This window comes from Dipodomys spectabilis, unplaced genomic scaffold (assembly GCF_019054845.1).
Source record: "Dipodomys spectabilis isolate Male_0828 unplaced genomic scaffold, ASM1905484v1 ptg000034l, whole genome shotgun sequence".
In the NCBI taxonomy this organism is placed as follows: Eukaryota; Metazoa; Chordata; class Mammalia; order Rodentia; family Heteromyidae; genus Dipodomys; species Dipodomys spectabilis.
The window spans coordinates 3,000,667-3,020,310 of NW_024870711.1; the positions used below are offsets into that span (position 1 = coordinate 3,000,667).

The 19,644-nt window shown below is 45.9% G+C and overlaps 1 protein-coding gene across 1 annotated transcript in view; it reads left to right on the forward strand.

The window, feature by feature from the left end:
• The first annotated feature begins 3,995 nt into the window (after window positions 1–3,995).
• The window catches only part of Tmem178b (transmembrane protein 178B), a 371,577-nt gene continuing 355,928 nt past the window's right edge, over window positions 3,996–19,644 (forward strand). Inside the window, exon 1 of the mRNA XM_042677240.1 lies at window positions 3,996–4,377. Coding sequence (XP_042533174.1) covers window positions 3,996–4,377 — 382 coding nt within the window. The remainder of the gene's footprint in view (window positions 4,378–19,644) is intronic.

Genomic DNA, 19,644 nt, shown 5'->3' on the forward strand with positions numbered 1-19,644 from the left:
GAGTAGTCTGGATTCTCAGAAGCTGAGAGAAGTTGCAACCATATATATATATATGTATTTTTGCCGGTCATGAGGCCTGAACTCTGGGCCTGGGTGCTGTCCCTCAGCTCTTCAGCTCAAGGCTAGCCCTCTATCACTGGAGCCACAGCACCACTTCCGGCTTTTTCTGTTTATGTGGTGCTGAGGAATCGAACCCAGGGCCTCATGCTTGCAAGGCATGCACTCTACCGCTGAGCTACCTTCCCAGCCCCTTGCAACCATATTTTTGTTGGTTTACCTGAGAAACAGCTTGTAGAATGCTACTGCTGCATCAAAAGAAGTGTGTATGCACATAGAATTTTGAATTTCATAAACTGCAAATCAATTTATTTATTTTTCCTTAAGTGTACTGGGATTTGAACTCAGGGCCTCACACTTGCTAGGCAGGCCATCACTGAACCAGGTTAAAAGACGAGCAATGCAAGAAGAATGGAAGCAGGAGGCAAGGTTAATCACAAACTGAGCTGTACACTTATTGCAAAATGGGCACTGCTGGGTTGCCAAAAAGGTCTCAGGATCTGGTTCTAAAGAGGGAGAGGAGAGTTGGGAACGAAGAGACCGAGGCTCTAGTGGCTGGTTGTGCCCTGACTTTTTTATGGGTGACCTTTTAGGTGTTACTTCTCCTTTCAGCTTCCTCCCTGTGTCATACGCAGATTCCCAGGGCTTTAGGAAAGAAAATAGCTTTAGAAATTTAACCTGTGTTAAGTGGGTTGAAAGAGTTGGTGCCCATTTGTTTCCTTATGTTCACAGGGGCTATTGGGGGAGAATCAGTAAGAAAGGGTAGAAAGAGAAATGGGAAGACACTGTGCCATCTTAAAGAGCCCAAGGGCGAGGACCTGGCCCAGGGCACGTTCCTGCGGCGGGGGAAGACCAGCCAGACCCTCAAGGACTGTTTGGGCATCCATCCTCCGTTTCGCTGTCCCTTCAGTAAAATCCCATTGCGGAATCCAGGGGCGAAAAGAGAGGCACGCCCCTCCCCCACTAGATGGCACTGAAAGGCCTTGTTGTAGATATTCAAAATGCGTGTGTGTGTGTGTGTGTGTGTGTGTGAGAGAGAGAGAGAGACAGAGAGACAGAGACAGACAGACAGACAGACAGACAGAAGGCAGACAGAGCCAGTGAGAGGGAGGAAGAGGGAGAGAAGACACAAAGAATATGGTGGAGCGCACTCATTTCGACTCCCGTGCCCATTTGTGTCTCGCCGGGTGCCTGGCATTCTCATTTCCCCAGGGCAGTGGGTGGCAGTGTGGGTGGGGGTTCCTCGACTTTGGGGTGAGGGTAAAAAGATGGATGAGCATTAGAGTGCGGTGGAATGTGGGGGTGAAGGGAGGCGCCCAGCGTGTGCAGCCCCGCCGGGTCTCACGTGAGGGGGGGGTCAAGGGTTGGGGGTGAAGCAGGATCCACGAGGGGGGCGGGTGTGTGTGTGTGAGTGTGTGTGTGTGTGTGTGGAGGGGGGAGCGGCTCAAGGCCTGGGGTCCCGCCGACCCTGTCCAGAGCCCATGCTGCTACCATCAGCCCTCGGATTGCACACCCTACCCCAAGGTTGCCTTGAACACAGGCTCCCCCTCCTCCACCCACCAGAGCCCTTTGCTTGGAGAGTTATTTGCTTAACCCTACCCCGTGGCAATCTCTTCTTCTGGCCTTGCAGGCATCAAGGTTTCTTCTTTTCCTGCTGGAGAGAGGGCAGGTGGGTGGAGGTGGGGTTGTGTGTGGCTGGTGCCCAGACTGGGGTTGATAGGGAACCCCAGAGCTGCTCCCTGCTCGGTGCCTGAGACCTTCTGGGGGTAGGGAGGGGGGCGGGAAACAAAGATCTAATACAACCCCAGACACCCCAGACACCCCAGACACTAGTGATGGACGCCACCAGAGTTTTCTCATCCGCTGTCAAAGCCGTCTCTGCAATGAGTCCTTTTAAAAATAAAATTCAAGGGGATCCGTCCTGGCTCAACAGAAACAGATGTAAGCACTCCCCGCCCCCCCCATGGGTAACAATACACATGTAAACATGTTCCATGCCCCATGGATGCCTATGAGCATAGACAGGCATGTGGTCGAGCGCAGGGCTTACCTGTAAGGCACCATTGACTTGCCTGGCTACGGAATCAAGCGGAGCTACTTTGTGCCTGGGAAATGGTGCAGTCTAACTTTAAGAAGGCCAGAAAAATAAGGGATGGGGCTCACGTTGCACGGATGACATCACTAGCTTTTGGCTGCGCGCTCCGTGCGCTCGGCTGTGGGTTTTAGCCAAGGCTGCAGCGCCCCGGCGGCCGCCGAGCCGAGCGAGCGAGCGAGCGAGCGCCGCAGCGGCTTCCTCCGGGCGCCCACACCCGGGCGATGCGATTTTTGGAACCTCTGGGGTACAGCCTGGGACCATCTCGTTCCTCCCCGGTCCCAGCCGGGCCCGCCGGGCCTCGGAGCCGCGGCTAAAGGAGGAAGCCAGGGGTGGGGAGAGAGAAAGCCCGTGCACCCAGCCTCCCTCCCGCCCCTCCCCACCTCGCCCCATTCACCTCAGACCCCCCCACCCCCCCCTGAACCCCGATCCTCCGGACAGCGCGAGCCGAGGCCACGACCAGATTGTCCCCACGCTGCGCCGCGGAGGGAAGCCGGCAGGCGGGCGCCCGAACGCCCGGGTGGGCTGCCGTAAAAATGGTGCAGTCTGAGAGCGGCTGACCCCAGCGGAAGGAGCAGACCCCGTGCCCGGGTGCCCGGCCTCGGCTGGCGCGAGCGCGGGGCGGCCTGTGTGGCGGAGCCCAGACCTGGGTGGTGGTTGTTTTTCATTTTCTTTCTTTCTCCCGGTGCCCGCCGCACCTGGGCAGCACCATTCCTGGGGTGCGGGGAGCCCGATGAGGTGAGGCGGTGGCAGATCTGGAAGCAGCCGCCCGGTGGCCCCGAGAGGAAAAAGGAGAAGAAGAAGAAGGGCCACGGGAGAGAACGAGCAGCATGACGCCGCCCGGAGGGCCGGCTGCAGGGCGGGCTGCACGCGGCCGCGGCGCGACCTGTCCGTGGTGTTGAAGGCGCCGTGCACCGAGCTGCCCGCGCCCGCGCGCCCGACCCCGGTGCGCCCTCCTCTGCGCAGCCGCCCGCCGCTCGCGCCCAGCCCAGCCTCGGCAGATCACCGGCCCGGACGAGTCCGAGGAGCGCTGCCCGGCCGTCGGCGCCGCCGTCCGCCTTTCGGGGCCGCGTGCATGGCGAGACCGGAGACGGGCCGTCCGGCAGCTCGCAGGCCGAGGCGGGCCGCCGCCGCCGCGCGTCCGCGGGAAGCTCGCCTCTAGGAGCCGCCGTCGGGACCCGAACCGGCCACGAGCCTGCAGGTGATCAGACCACGGAGATTTGTAATTTTGGGTTTTAAAAATAACACTCGATCCGGAGAGGAGAACATTTCTGGGCGAGCATCCCCGGGTGAATCCCGGAGAAGGGAGTTCCGGGCGCGACTCAGGGCAGCCGGTCCCGGCGTCGGGAGGGTTCCCCGGGGCCGCCGGCTGCGGGTGGGTTTCAGCTCCATCCTGAGGACCAGCCACCTCCGGACGCCCCTCCACCCCCCCTCACCCCGTTCCCAGAAAGCTCGGGTCTGATCTCCACGCCGCACAAAGGACCCCCCAGCCAGTCCCAGAGGCAGCGGAGCAGTCGCGGGCGCCCAGGGCAGCGGCGCGCGGGGCCTCGCCGTCCCTTCCTGCGGGGCGGGGCGGGGGGGCGGCGGCCGCCGGGAGGCTGCGCCAGCCTTGGAGGATGCCCAGGAGCCCGCGGGAGCCGCTCCCCAGCAGAACTTTTTAGGCTTCCCGCCCCGGATCCGCGCACTCCCGGGGCTGCGCACCGGTCGGTGGGGGGGGCTTCACCACGCGGGCCCCCCCTCCTCCCGTCCCCTCCTCCCGCGGTCCTCTCCCGCAGCTCGGGCGGGCGCAGGGAGGGAAGGCGAGGCGCGGCGGATCATGCCCATGGTGTAGCCGCCCAGCGGAGGCATGGCTGCCGGAAGGTTACTGCTCTACACGGGCCTCTCGCTAGCGCTCTGCGCCCTCGGCATGCTGGCTGTGGCCATCTGCTCCGACCACTGGTACGAGACGGACGCCAGGAAGCACAGGGACAGGTGCAAGGCCTTCAACACTCGCCGCGTGGACCCGGGCTTCATTTACAACAACAATAACAACTTGCCTCTCCGGGCCAGCCGCTCGCGCCTGGACCGCTGGGAGGGCAAACTCCTCCGCGCCCGGAATCGCCGGCAGCTCTTCGCCATGAGCCCCGCGGACGAGTGCAGCCGGCAGTACAACTCCACCAACATGGGCCTCTGGAGGAAGTGTCACCGGCAAGGCTTCGACCCCGAGATCGCAGCCCTCATCCGGAAAGGTAAGCGCCCAGGGGCGCGGCGTGGCGCCTCGAGGTAGGCCCCGCGGCCACCTGCCACCCCCCATCTCCTCATTGGGGGCGGGGGCGGAGGGGGAGGGGATGCAGGCATCCACAGGCCGGGCGGAGGCTCGGAGAGGACCAGACTTGCCTGTCCGTGGGCTGGTTTGCGGCACCGGGGCAGGGGCTCCGGCTCTGCTCCGCTGCGGTCTTGTGTCTTATCTGGGCCGCCTCACCTGGCTTCTCGTGGCCCCTAGGATACGGGGCTACTCCGGCCTCAGAGAAAAAGAAGGGACCCCATCACGTGGGGCTTCTAGAGGAAGCCCCGGGAGGCGTGGTGGTGTCAAGGGGGGGAGAACAGATTCGGAATGGTGATCTTTGCTCGCCACATGGAACTGATCCGAATCGAGGGGGAGATAGCAGGGAAGGTCTCACGCCGAGGCCTTGCTCTGGGAAGCGCGGTCCCAGGCCCGGCGCGGGGCCGGCGCGCGTCCACGGCAGTCGGTGAGATTCCCCAGCCTCGGCCGCGGCGTAAAGCCTGTTGGTCCGGAGCACGATCTTCCAGTCCTTTATTTCTCCTTTTGAAAAAGTCGTGGGCGACAGCGATCGTGTGCAGCGAGTATCAGGGTCTCATAGACGCCAGAAAAGTAGCGCCAAAGCGGGCACTTCAGAGCGAAAGGAATGCCATTTTCTGAAGATTTATATATTTTAAAAAAGGCCCCAAGTAGACTACCCCAGGAAACAGGCTGCACTTGGATAGTGGTAAAATTGGTTACTTTAATACGACTACCTACATTAAGAAAAAAATTCTGCCTCCTGGGTACAGTTTGTAAATCCTGTATGATTTCTATGTTGGAGGCTATCCTGTTCCATCAGCCTACTGAAATATAGTTAGCTGTAATGCTTCTCTGAAGAGCGTATGTTCTCTTCCATGGAGGCCTGTCTGGGAAGATGTGTAGCTTGTTATGTGTTGCTTCTATTATCTCCATGTTTTACTCTCTCCAACTATCACATAGTCATTCCAGGGTGGTGAACATGCAGTGCCATCATTTGCAAAGTACTCTGAGGCCAAGACATAAGACAATTCTTCATGTCTCTTATTTAAAGCTGTGAAGTTTGCTGGTTTAAAATAATACTTGTAAGGACCGATGTGCTTGGATTCATGCAGGTGTTAAAATGGATCAGAAAAAAAAAAATCGGTGAATTTGAGAAAGCCAAGTCAGTAGGTAGGCTCTGGAAAGCCAGTTCACATTTCTGAGGTGGGGGATGGCCGGAGGGAGAATACATCTTGGTGTTTGTAGTGGGGATTGTTTAGCATGACTAGGAGATTTCAACCGATTTGGTTCTGTGTGTGACCTCTTCTCGTGACAAGGCTGTTGTCTGGAATGCCACAACTTTGTAAAGGTATACAGGATGTGAGAGGATTCCAGAAGAACAAGTGTTGGGCTTGGAAAACAAGAGGAAGTAGAATCGTTTTGACAATGGCTGACTTTATCCCAGTTTTCAGATTTATAAAGTGGTTTCTTTTTCTGTCATGTTCTGCTTTCTTTAAAATCGAAATGGTAGGGAGTTAGCTGAAATGTGGAGGAGAATTCATGTCAACATGACTGGAAATACGAGCAGGATTTTCTGAAGGGCACTCTTGAATTTCCTTCTTTGAACCTTGTAGAATGAGACAAGTATCTTGTGTCTGGTACTGGTTGACCTCACTTGGAGAAAGGGGGCATGGAATTCATGGCTTCTGGTGGCTCCTTCCAGGTCTCTGATTCTGTGATACTCTGCTTGGCAATTGGACTAGAAAGGTTGACTTGGTCTGGGCACCAGAGAGATTGGTTACCATAGTGACATGTTCTTCCGGTGAAGCTGGAAACACAGTGAAGAGGAAAGGGATAGGGGAAGAATGTACAACATTTTGACTTGATATCGACTGATTTTTAATTGCAGCAACAGAAAATGGACAGGCACAGCAGGGGGATTGAATACACTGATACCTAGAGTTGGCAGGGCATTGTATTTCACTTGAACTAATGGAAATGCTGTTCCCCATCACCCCAAATACAGCAATCACTGTCAGCTGCAAAGCACCCGCTTACTATGGCTGTTTCTGTCCATTTGACATTCTTGTTAGGAATTATTGAGATAGATGGCATGCCAGCCTTACAAATCTTGAGAGGCTTAAGGTCACTATCTTCATTTTTAACCTCAGAACACACACACACACACACACACACACACACACACACACACACACACACACACATCACCAGAGCTTTCTTTTCTTAATAGCAATAAACACATTTTGGAAAGAAGTTGATCTTATATCATTAGAATTCACAGGCAAATCCAACAACATATATTACATAATTTCTCCACTTAATCAATGTTCTTCCTAGGGGGAAAGTTTTATAAGGAAGCTAAAAGGAAATTGATACCTGTATTTAGATTTAAGACATCTTCTAGAATGAGATAGAAGATATTTATCTTACGTTATTCATGAGAGGTCTCAAATGACATCTTAGACCTTTGTCTTTTTTGTAATTTTTTAAAGTAGAAAAATTAAAATTAAATATAAAAATAAATAAATTTAATATATTATAAATAAATTAATATTAATATTTAATTGATATTAAAATTATAAATAAAGTAAAAATATTAAAATTCTGGAAGAAGTGTTTTGGACAAGGGGAAAGAAAAACCAGAGAAACAGATTGCTTAGTAATTTATCAATATTATGCTAAGATAAGAGATTTAGGTAAATGATCCTATAGTCCCAAAGATCTCAGTCATTTGTTAAATCAATGTTTGTTACATTAGAGTCTTCTACTTACATATTTAAAAATACAACAAGCCCAGTGCAGGTGGCTCATATCTGTAATTCTAGCTACTCAAGAGGCTGAGATCTGAGGACTGATGTTTGAAGCCAGCAAAGGCAGGAAAGTCCTTGAGACTCTTATCTCCAATAAACTCAAAAAAGCCTGTAGTGGTATTGTGGCTCAAGTGTTAAGAGTGCTATCCTTGAGCAAAAAGAAGCTCAGGGACAGTGCCTAGGCCCTGAGCTCAAGCCCCAGGACCAGCAAAAATAAATAAATAAAACCACCAAATTAATAAGAAGAGTCAAATCTGTATCTGATCTGAAGATAAGGCCCTTGGATTCACATTCTTCCTGAAATCTTTGTTTCTCAGTGAATTGCTGCTGTGGTTGTATCCACAAATGGAGCACTGTGCATTTGTTTTCATGAACAAACTTGAAGTTCCTGGAGGGTAGGAAAGACAAACACTTGTAAAATAGAGAATATTTCATAAAAATTAACTTTAAGATAATGAATCCAGTAAGAAAGACTTATTTTTTTAAAATTAATGTTACCTTTTGTTTATGTGATACCAAGGAATCAAACCCAGGGCCTTATGCATGTGAAGCAAGTGCTCTATCATTAAGCCACAATTCCTAGTCCCAAGAGCACTTTCTAATGATAGAAATTAATACCTAATTTTAGAGAATTCCAATAAAAGATTATTTCAAAAATTGTGATTAAAAAATTCAGCCAAAGGCCCGGTGCTGGTGGCTCATGCCTGTAATCCTAGCTACTGAGGAGGCTGAGAAATGAGGATGGCGATTCAGACCCAGCCAGGGGAAGGAAAGTCTGTGAGACTCTTATCTCCAATGAACAACCAGAAAACTGGAAGTTGGTGCTGTGGCTCAAATGGTAGAGTAGTTGCCTTGAGCTGAAGAGCTTAAAGACAATGCCCAGAGTTCAAGCCCCATGATTAACAAAAACAAACAAAAATCCTACAAATCCCCAGCTAGATTGGCAATTAGGACTGGTTAACATGGCGGCAAATGCTGGTAATGCAACAAAGAAAGATTTGCTGAATAAAAGCATTACTCAGGAATGGGGGAATCACCCAGTTCTTTTTGGATAACATATGCCAACACCCATTATTTTTCATGTTCAGTAAGATTACATTTATTTTCTTCTTGGAGGTAGGATTGGGGTCTCTTTGGATCGGATAGATAGATAGGATAGGGGATAGATAGGAACCAAGGATAGATGAATTGCTCCCAATTCCCATAAGGAGTCTTAAATCAGGAACTCTCAGCTTCTAAATCTCATCCCTGTCTCCCTGAAAAATTACTGTAAGACCTGGAAACAGATCTCTGGTAAGAACAGCTTTGAAATCCAAGAGACATCTAGGCCCTCAAGAGGAAGAAGCTGTAGGTAGGGTTTTGTTGCCACGCCCATTTATGTTCTTTGGTTTGTACTGACACATTATGTTGTTAGGTTCTGAAATAAATAGACTTTCAACTTATACTCTAAGAACTTCTTATTTAGAAATTTATAATGGACTTTGACCCAAACAATAATTATGAAGTGGTTGTCAGGACTCTGAAAAATTTTTTAGAACATTGTGCATAGTTATAATTTAATAATCTATTCAGCAAATATCTATTGCACAAATATTATGTGACAGCTTGGCAGACATAACTAGAATGAAAGGATGAATAAGACAAGGACCTCAACTTTCCTTCCTTCCTTCCTTCCTTCCTTCCTTCCTTCCTTCCTTCCTTCCTTCCTTTCTTTCTTTCTTTCTTTCTTTCTTTCTTTCTTTCTTTCTTTCTTTCTTTCTGTCTTTCTTTCTGTCTTTCTGTCTTTCTTTCTGTCTTTCTTTCGTCAGTTGTGAACTCAGGGCCTGTGCCCTGTGTCTGAGCTCTTTTTGCTCAAGGCTAGTGATCTACTACTTTGAGCCACAGCTTCACTTCCAGTTTTTGAGTTCATCGAAGGTAAGAATCTCATGGGGACTTTTCTGCCTAGGATGGCTTTGAACCATGATCTTCCGATGTCAGCCTCCTGAGTAGCTAGGACAACAGGAGTGAGTCATCAGCACCTGGCTCAAAATTCTTAGAGACTCTTAGTGTCACAGAGACTAAAATGTAACAGCAGGGTAATGACAGCACCCCTTAAAATGTACTGAAAGAAACAAGGTGCGGCGGGGGTGGGGGGGGACGGTGGTAGCAGCAGTGTATCGGCTGTGAGTGGGATATCTGCTGTGAGGGAGATAAGAGAGCTGGGAAAGTTGTCCAGAGGAAATGAAATCTGAACAAGGCTTTGATGAGATTTGGAGGGGGGTTTGGAGGAAGGCCATGTCAGGCAAAGGGGCCAGCATCTACAACTAGCCTGCCCAGTAGGGTACCCGCTAGCTATATGTGGCTGTTTAAATTTAAAGTACACAGTAGTAAAATTAAAAAATATTTACTGAGTTGTACTGGCCACATTACAAATATTTAATCGCTACATGTGGTTGGTAGCTGTCAGTTTTAATTGTGCAGATTACCGTGAACATTCCCACCATCAAAGAAAATTCTTTTGGGCAGTGCTACATAGAGTCTACAGCTGCTAAAAAATAAGCTCATGCTTTGTTTCAAATGAGGATAATTGCATGGTAATTTGGGCTTACATTTAAGAACTTTATCTCACACTTTAGGACACCTTTTGCTTCTTTTTTTTTTTTTTTTGTTGGTCGTGGGGCTTGAACTCTGGGCCTGAGTGCTGTCCCTCAGCTCTTCAGCTCAAGGCGAGCGCTCTACCACTTGAGCTACAGCGCCACTTCCGGTTTTCTGGTGGTTTATTGGAGATAGGAGTCTCACGGTCTTACGTGCCCGGGCTGGCTTTGAACCGCGATCCTCAGATCTCAGCCTCCTGAGTAGCTAGGATTACAGGCGTGAGCCACCTGTGCCCGGCTACCTTTTGCTTCTTGAATGTTTGGGGCAGAAGATTTTAGTTTATGCTTGTTCTAACTCTGTATTTTATTAATTTTACATCATTAATTCTCACTGCTTTCCCTTTCTCTGACTTCATTAAAACAATTCACAAAATTGACAGAATGGGAAGGAGATTAATAATAATAGTAATGGCCAAACCTGAAACTTGGGACTTCTTAAAGTTTTATGTCTATTCACTAATTTATTGTTCATAATAACCTTCAGAAATAGACATTCTTTTTTCTTTTTCTCTTTTTTTTCTTCTTGGTCATGGGGCTTAAACTTTGAGCCTGGGGCTGGCCTTGAGTTCTACAACTCAAGACTAGCGCACTACTACTTTGAACCACAGAGCCACTTCCAGTTTTCTGGTGATTAATTGGAGATAAGAGTCTCACAAACTTTCCTGGCTGACTTTGAACCATGATCCTTAGGTCTCAGTCACCTGAGTGACCAGGATTACAGGAGTAAGCCACCGGTACCCTGCAGAGGTGGCGTGTGTGTGTGTGTGTGTGTGTGTGTGTGTGTGTGGTGTGTGTTTAATATTCTCATTTTATAGTAGAGGGAACCAAGGCACACAAAGACCAACCTAAAGTTTGTAAAATCTCACCATAACCAAATGAAGGTGTCATGATTCAAATTCTGGCTTCAAGTTTGGGAACCTCCACTGGCTCCACGGAATCAAGAGACTGCTTTGTTAATTCCCTAAATTAACAACAACAACAACAAATAATGCTTTCAGAGTCTTTGTTCTAAACTAAAGTAGCCTTGTTCTGAGACCTACTGACAGAAGCTGCTAAATGTTTGCCATATAAGTTTTGATATCTATTTTGCTTAATGTGGCAGAGACTGGAGTTTTTTGTTTTTTGTTTTTTTTGTCGGTCGTGGGGCTTGAACTCTGGGCCTGGGTGCTGTCCCTCAGCTCTTAGCTCAAGGCGAGCGCTCTACCACTTGAGCTACAGCGCCACTTCCGGTTTTCTGGTGGTTTTATTGGAGATAGGAGTCTCACGGTCTCTCCTGCCCGGGCTGGCTTTGAACCACGATCCTCAGATCTCAGCCTCCTGAGTAGCTAGGATTACAGGCGTGAGCCACCAGCGCCCGGTGAGACTGGAGTTTTTATAGACGTATTCCCTAGTAGTTTCTCTCCCTCCACCTCCTCAATCCTGGGACTTGAATTTAGGGCTTGGGTACCTGTCCCTAAGCTATTTTGCTCAAGGTGAATATTCTACCATTTGAATTTGTTTGGTAGCAAATTGGAAATAAGAATCTCATGAGCTCTACTGCTTAGGCTGGCTTTGAACGACAATATTCAGATCTCAGCCTCCTGAGCAGTGAGGATGACAGGTATGAGCCATTGCACCTCACAGCATCTAGCACTTTTGAGAGGACATTGGCTGAGCATCGGGTGCATTGTTGACAAAAAGGAAAAAGCTAAGTCTGGGCAGAGTGGGAGAAATACAACAAATAAATATTGATAGAATAAAATAGTATCTAATAATGGAATTGCAATATATAATACAGCATAAGCTAATATCATGAAGTGTCTTTGCACTTAGGAAGCACAAAGAAGAAAAAGTAAGCGAACAATGAAATCGTTCTATTAGTTTTAGAAGCTGCGAGTGATCTGGGAAAAACAGGGGTCAAATGTGGTGACTCATGTTCCTGGAGGGCAGGAATTATTCAGTTTGTAAATCAGATTTAGGTCTTTGTACACAGTAGGTCCTGAAAAATATTTTGCCCACTGACTAAAAATCTTTAACCTAAGATACACACACATTCATATACAACCCATGCCAACACTCCTGGTCATGTAACAAGTCTCATGTTCAATCAGTAAACATGATAGTCATGCTGCTTCCTTTCAGCTCTTCCCAAACACAAGGAAGTAGGGAGAGCTGAAGATTAGGGAGGGTGTTTTGTCAATGGGGGAGAACACATGGCTAGAAGAGAGAGACACCTGCATCCTGCCGTGTCCTGAGCTCTCTGCCAGGTATTTGGGAAAGAGATAAGGGGGACAGGACAAAGAATTACAGTGGTCCTTGGGAGCTTGTACTCTAGCTTACTTTCCCAAGTTGACTGTTGGGTGTGAGTGTATGAGAATCTTGCTCAAGAGCCCACATCAACATCAAGTGCATCACAAATCAACTGGGGTTGGCCCTCACCCGGCGAGCGCTTTTTATTGACTCAACAAAGTCAAGAACCTTATTTCGGATCTAGAAGGCGAGCTTGTTTGTTCTTTCAGTGATGGGTCAGTAAGGATCAATTAGAGGATCAATTCTATATATCCCACTCTGGATTGCTAATTAACAATATTGTCCCCTTCTCTGCTCTATGGTAATCTTAAGCCTTTAGGCAAAATGCTAAATACAGTCTGGGTTAGTTTGACCCTACATACACACACACACACACACACACACACACACACACACACACACACACACACACTCACACTCATATATCTACATATCACATATCACCCCACATATCTGCTTCTAGTTGTGCACTTTAGTCACAGACACTTTTGTAACTTATTGCTCCAAACAAAACTCAGGAGAGGAAATGTGTGACTCAGTAGAGGAACAGAAAAGAAAATTATTCTAATAGCCTCATTATGTATTTCTTGTATTCTTAAAGAGGACTTTGTTTTCTCCTATGTAAAATGATGGTTTGGATTCTGTAAACTCTAAGCCCTTTCACACTCCAGCACATGATGAGAAAGCTTAATTGAAGTGACAGAAAGTAGATGAAAGGCACACGATTAAGAAGTGTATAAAGAGGGGAATGGAAAAATGGGGGAAAGGAAGAGAGCAAGAGAACAAGATGGAGAGATAGAAACAGCTATTGCTAAAGAGATTCCTTCCAGTACTAATTTGTAATAGAAAGTGGCAGAACACCAAGCATTTAACTTCTTACCATGATTTACTCATGGAATAAAATGAAGCTATTCTCTTTCTAATGACTTAACATATTACTTAGCAGATTGGGGTTAAAAAATTTACAATCTAGGGGCTGGGAAGGTGGCTCAGTGGTAGAGTGCTTGCCTTGCATGCATGAGGCCCTGGGTTTGATTCCTCAGCACCACATAAGCAGAAAAAGCTGGAAGTGGTGCTGTGGCTCAACTGGTAGAGTGCTGGTAGCCTTGAGCTGAAGAGCTGAGGGACAGTGCCCAGGCCCCGAGTTCAGGCCACATGACCAGCAACAAAAACAAAAACAAAAACAAAAACCCGCCCAAAACACAATCTAATAGAGAAAAGTGGTGCGGATGTACTTCATGCCATGGAACTCTACACTTTAAAAAATAGTTAAAATGGTTAGTTTTGTTATGTATATTTCCCCCTATGTTAGTCTATTTTCTATTACTGGAACAAAAGATCTGAGGTAATACAATTAAAAGAGGGAAGGTTTGCTTAGGCCTCCAATTTCAGTGTGTGGTTGTTTGGCCCTGTTGCCTTTGGGTTATGGTGAGGCAGTGCATTATGGGAAGGCATGGCAGAGAAAATTACTCACCTATAAGAAAAGAGAAAAGAGGGTCAGAGATCTCATGTCTTCGAGAGCATGTTCCCAATGACCCAACTTCCTTCTAGCTCACTTCATAGCAGTCAGAAAACTGTCAAGGGAAACAGGAAAGGTTGCGACCCAATAGCTACTTCAAGAGCATGCCCTCAATGACTTATTGTCCTTCTAGAAGATTCCATTTCCTAAAGCTTCCACCACCTCCTGATAGTGCCCTGGGTGGGGGCCAAGCCTTCAACACAAGGGTCTTTGGGGGATTCATGGTCTAAACTGTACGATCATATTCCCCCAGTTTAAATAAATAATAAAAGAATTTTATGAAATAAGGGAGAAAAGTACTGGATTCCATTCAGTATGAAGAACATTATAGGCATGAGTATTTGTTTGTTCAGCACATTTTAAAGTACCTGCTATGTGTCAGGCATCAGGCCAAATATGTTTGAGACACAGAAGTTAATAAAACAGACAAAATCACTACCTTCATAGGCTTATGTTTAAACATTTTTTTAGCATTAGATTTTTAAAAATTTCCTAAACAAAACTTTTTTTTTTTTTAAGGGGGGGAGGTAAGACTGAAAATCAATCCCAGGGCCTCACATACACTTGGTGAGTTCACTACTGCTGAGTGATTTCCCTAGCCCTAAACCAAACTTTTAAAGTACACACACACACGCACACGCACACGCACACGCGCACGCGCACGCTTTATAGGAGGAATGAATAAATTCATGGGGTCATTTAAAAATCACTGAATGATGTACATTTCATTGTACCAACTCTAAAATGTCTGTTGAACAGCAGCTATGTCAGGAGTATTATGTGAGGTTCAGGATATGAGTGAAATCCATGGTTCATGTTTTCTTTTTTTTTCTTTTATTTATTTTTATAGTTTTTTTTATTGTGAAAATACTGTGCAGAGGGGTTACAATTACATGGGCAAGATAATGAGTACATTTCTTATCAAGCATTGTAGCCTCCTCCTTTGTTTCCCCTTCCCATCCCTTCATGGTTCATGTTTTCAAGGAGCAAAAGTAGAAGACAATGTGGCAGAAGGCTAACAAATACACATTCCGTGCTTGGGTCTGTGAGACAGCTATGTGGTAGCCCAGGTGACTGGGTATTGCTTCAGAGCACACAGCAGACAGAGCAGGCTTTTCAGCAAAGACAGATGGGCTGTCCATATATAGCTATAGATATATAAATATATCCATATATAGATATTCAGACATATGGATATCTATATATATTAGGATATACATATATTAGGATACATATAAGGATAGCATAGATAGGATATCTAATTTGTTATTATCCCAATATAATATATATCCTAATATATATCTTACATATCCTATTGTGGTAGTACCAATCACTATATGTGTGTGTGTGTGTGTGTGTGTGTGTGTGTGTTGGTACTGAGGCTTGAACTAAGAGCCTAGTTGCTGTCCTTTAGTTTATTGTGCTCAAGACTAGCACTCTACCCCTTGAGCCACTCCTCCACTTCTGGCTTTTTGGTAGTTAATTGGAGATAAGGATCTTATAAACTTTCCTGCCTTGAATGGTTTCAAGCCACGAACTGCAATCTCAATCTCCCAATTAGGATTATAGGTGTGAGCTACCAGTGCTTGGCTAAAATAGTTTTAGAGAAGTATCTGTGGATTGGTAGAGTGAAATCTTAGGCTCATTGAAAAAGTATTAACTGATTAGCTTTTGTTGTTGTTGTTGTTGGTCGTGAGGCCTGAACTCTGGGCCTAGGCGTTGTCCCTCAGCTCTTCAGCTCAAGGCTAGCACTCTACCACTAGAGCCACAGCGCCACTTCTGGCTTTTTCTGCTTATGTGGTGCTGAGGAATCAACCTCATGCGAGGCAAGCACTCTACCACTAAGCCACCTTCCCAGCCCCAGTATTAGCTAATTCTAACCAGGTAGTATTTGTCTGTCTTCCACTCTCTCCTTTGTATTCCAGACTTTCTGACCATCTCCTATGAGGGAGCCATCACTACCAGATTTTTATAAAATCCCATCAGAGACATTCTGTTCATAATGTCCAAAACCCATAGTACATAGGTTTATAAGCTAGATGGCAAGCACATGCTTTGAGTCTGAACAATGTTTTTCTTTCATCAATTTGCCTGCACAGAGATGCACCCTTCTAGAAGTCACTAGCCATTGTTTGCATGAGGTTTAGTCTGAGTAGTACAAGCTGCTGTTGGCATTCCAAAAAGTTTGACAGATTTGCTGCTTTATGGGAGACTGCAGCATCTGAATTATTTCAATTGATTTTTTTGGCGTCAATGTATTTTGCCAAGAAAAGGCAATTTACATTATATTAGGTCATCTTCCTACATTTATATCATTTCCTGCTCTTAAAAAATACCCTGCTGTTTCATATTCAGGACTGTACTCTGTTGGACACTTCATATATTCGAGAGCATCTCTCATTGAGTTTTGTCCTAAATTCCTCTTTATGTCCATACAGTGATTCCATTTCACACTCTGAGCCCCCTGCTTTCCAAGGTGGTGGAGTATTTCACAGACCTGGATGGGGTACAGTTGATTTGATTGTATTGAAGGTTTGTGCTTGTGGACTGTTGCAGGTCAACTGGCATAACAGACACTGGGCCATGAGGTTGAAGACGTGCATACCTCATAGCCAGGCACACAGGCGGCCTGAGGGCTAATGTGTACGCAAAACTCATCCAAGGAGGGCTGTAGCACCACAGTTTGTAATAGTAAAGTAAAAAGCATTTAAGTTCCCCTTAGAAAATTGGGTAATAAGCTGGGCCATGGTGGCTCATACCTAGAAACATTGTTACTCAGGAGGCTAAGATCTGAGGGTCAAGATTCAAGGTTCAAAGCCAGTTTAGTCAGGTAAGTCCATGAGACTTTTTTTTTTTTTAATCTCCAATTAGCCAACAGAAAGCCAGAAGTGGAGGTGTGGGTCAGTTGGTAGAGTACCAGCCCTGATTGCAAAAAAGCCAAGCAAAGAGTGTGAGGTCTTCAGTTCAAGTGCCAGTATTAGCACAGAAAAAGGAAAAGAAAATGGGTAATGAGTTATATTAATACAATGGAACCTGTTGCAGTATAGCTATAGCCATAGATTTCCAAATGCAGAAATGTAAGTTTGAGTAAAATAATGTGAAGAAAGAAATGTAGAGTAAGATGATGATTATATGAAGTTAAAAGCAAGTCAAACAACATGAGATGTTATTTATGGAAACATTTTTGCATTGTTTGTATAAAAATGTGCATGGTACTACATAGTACAAAATGAAGTGGTAGAGCACTTGCCTTGCATGCCTGAGGCCCTGGGTTCGATTCCTCAGCACCACATAAACAAAAAGAAAAAAGGCAGAAGTGGCGCTGTGGTTCAAGTGGTAGAGCGCTAGCCTTGAGCTGAAGGGCTGAGGGACAGTCCCCAGGCCCAGAGTTCAGGCCCCATGACCGGACCCCCCAAAAAAACAAAAAACAAAGAACACAATGAAAGATGGTGTTTACTTTCTTCAAGAAAAGGGAAGAAAGAGGATTGGGAAGGGTGTTAGTAGCCTTTATAAGAATCTGTAATATTTTGTTTCTTAAAAAAAACTTTACCTGACTTATGTAACTGTAACCTCTCTGTGCATCACTTTTATAATAATAACAATAAGATTAAAAAAAAGAAGTTCTCAAATAAACACGTCATCGCAATGCTCATGTCTCAAGTTGCATGGAAGATCATTATCATTCTGACACAAAAGTTAACATCTTAATCAGAAGCCCATGGTTCCATGCCTGTAATCCTAGCTACATGGGAGACTGTGAGGTTGGGAGGTTTCAGGCCATCCTGGACAGAAAAGTTTATGCAAGACCATCTTAATGGAAGAAGCAGGATGTGGTGGTCTAGGCCTGTCATCTTAGCTACAATGAGAACCCAAAAATAAGAGGACTGCAGTCCAGGTATATATCTGGGCAGGAAGTGAGTCCTTATTTCAAAAAATAACCAGTGCAAAAAAGAGATAAAGCACCTGCTTAGCAAGTTTGAGGCTCTGAGTTCAAACCCTAGTACTTCCAAAATAACGAAAATGAAATAAAGAAATCCTAACATCCTGTTGACAAGTCTTCCATGCAATGTCATAATGCAGCTTCTTCAAGGGAAATTCTTGGAAAACTTCATCTTTGAGGCAGCCTGGGACTGCCTTTTTTTTTTTTTTTTTTTTTTTTTTAACAAATCAGTAGCGATAAGAGGTATTTAGAAAAGAGGAGAATGAGATGACCAATAATTAGCAGTTTTCACTGAAAGTAACTGATGAAGAAGGGCTTAGAAATAATTGAGTTTCCTTATTATGTGGTATAAGAAGAGGAAATCAGGGATTTAGTTGTGATTAATTGCTGAAATAGAGAGACACACACAAGTCACTCTCCTTTTGTTAAATTTCCCATTGCTTGTGAGGAATAAAAATCAAGAGCACTGAAGGATGGACAGTTAATCTAATGCATGTTTTACCTTGTATATGGAAGCCAGATTTAGCTTATAAGTAAATACATTGGGTAGTATGCAAGAGTAGTAATAATTGAAATATGATAAATTCAAGGGAGAACTCAAAATAGTGTAATTCCTTAAAAAGGCAAAGTCAACAAAATAAAAGAAAATACAGTTCAACAACATGAACACCAGGAAGCAGGGATTTGAAAAGGGTGGGGTGGGGCTGGGGGGGGGAGGGGTAGAGGAGCGCAGAGGTGAAGAGGGGGAGATTACAATCAACACTTGAATGTGTATTGTACAAAATTGAAAAGCGTGAGGGAGGAGGTGAGTCGGAGGCATGGAGAATGTTGGAAGGGGCGATACTGAGCAAAACGCATTCATAAACTGCTTTGTTATATGAGAAATCCTTTATGCAACTACTTAATTAAAAGATCCCTCACCCAGGGTTGGGTATGGCAGGACAAAAAAGAAAGAAAGAAAAAGAAAAAGAAATAGAAAGTTAAGCTAAAGCTATACCTTCAGTTAAGTTGCCCAGACCGTAAGCCTTCTCTAGTCAGGGCACCAAAAGGACATTCAACTAGCTACGGAGTGTGAGAACCAAGCAAGCATGATCGCATTGCCAGAGGGCATTTTATCCCCAAGGGAAAAACTTCAGGGTAAACTAATAAAAAAGAGGTTAAGAATTGATTTTAGAAGAATCAGAATTATACGTTCCTTCTTCTTCTTTTTTTTTTTTTTGGGTCTGGTCGTGGGGCCCGAACTCTGGGCCTGGGCACTGTCCCTCAGCTCTTCAGCTCAAGGCTAGAGCTCTACCACATGAGCCACAGCGCCACTTCCGGCTTTTTTCTTTTTTCTTATGTGGTGCTGAGGAATCAAACCCGGAGCCTCGTGCATGCAAGGCAAGTGCTCTACCACTGAGCCACCTTCCCAGCCCCTATACATTCCTTCTTTAGCAGTTTTTAATGTCACTTTTGAAACAGTGTAGAGAATGTCAATAAAAGTTTAGATAGTGTTATTATTGATGAATACCATACGTGTACCTATATATTTACTTTTTTCTCGGTTGTGGAGCTTGAACTCTGGACCTGGGTGCTGTCCCTGAGCTCTTCAGCTCAAGGTGAGTGCTGTACCACTTTAAACCACAGCACCACTTCCGGTTTTCTGGTGGTTAATTGGAGATAAGAGTCTCATGGACTTTCCTGCTTGGGCTGGCTTTGAAGCAGGATCCTCAGATCTTAGCCTCTTGAATATCTAGGATTACAGGCCTGAGCTACCAGTGTCTGGCTCTTTTTAAATTAAAAACAATTTTTTTTACTTGTTATCATAAAGGTGATGTATAAGTCAGGTAATGAGCACATTTCATTTTGGACAATGTATTATCTCTTCCTCCTCCTCCCCCTCCTCTCCTTCCTCCTCCCCCTCCTCCTCCTCCTTCTTATATTTCTTCTTTTGTTGGTTGTGAGGCTTGAACTCAAGGCCAGGGTACTGTCCTTGGACTCTTTTGCTCAAGTCTAGAGTTCTACCACTTTGAGCCATAGTGCC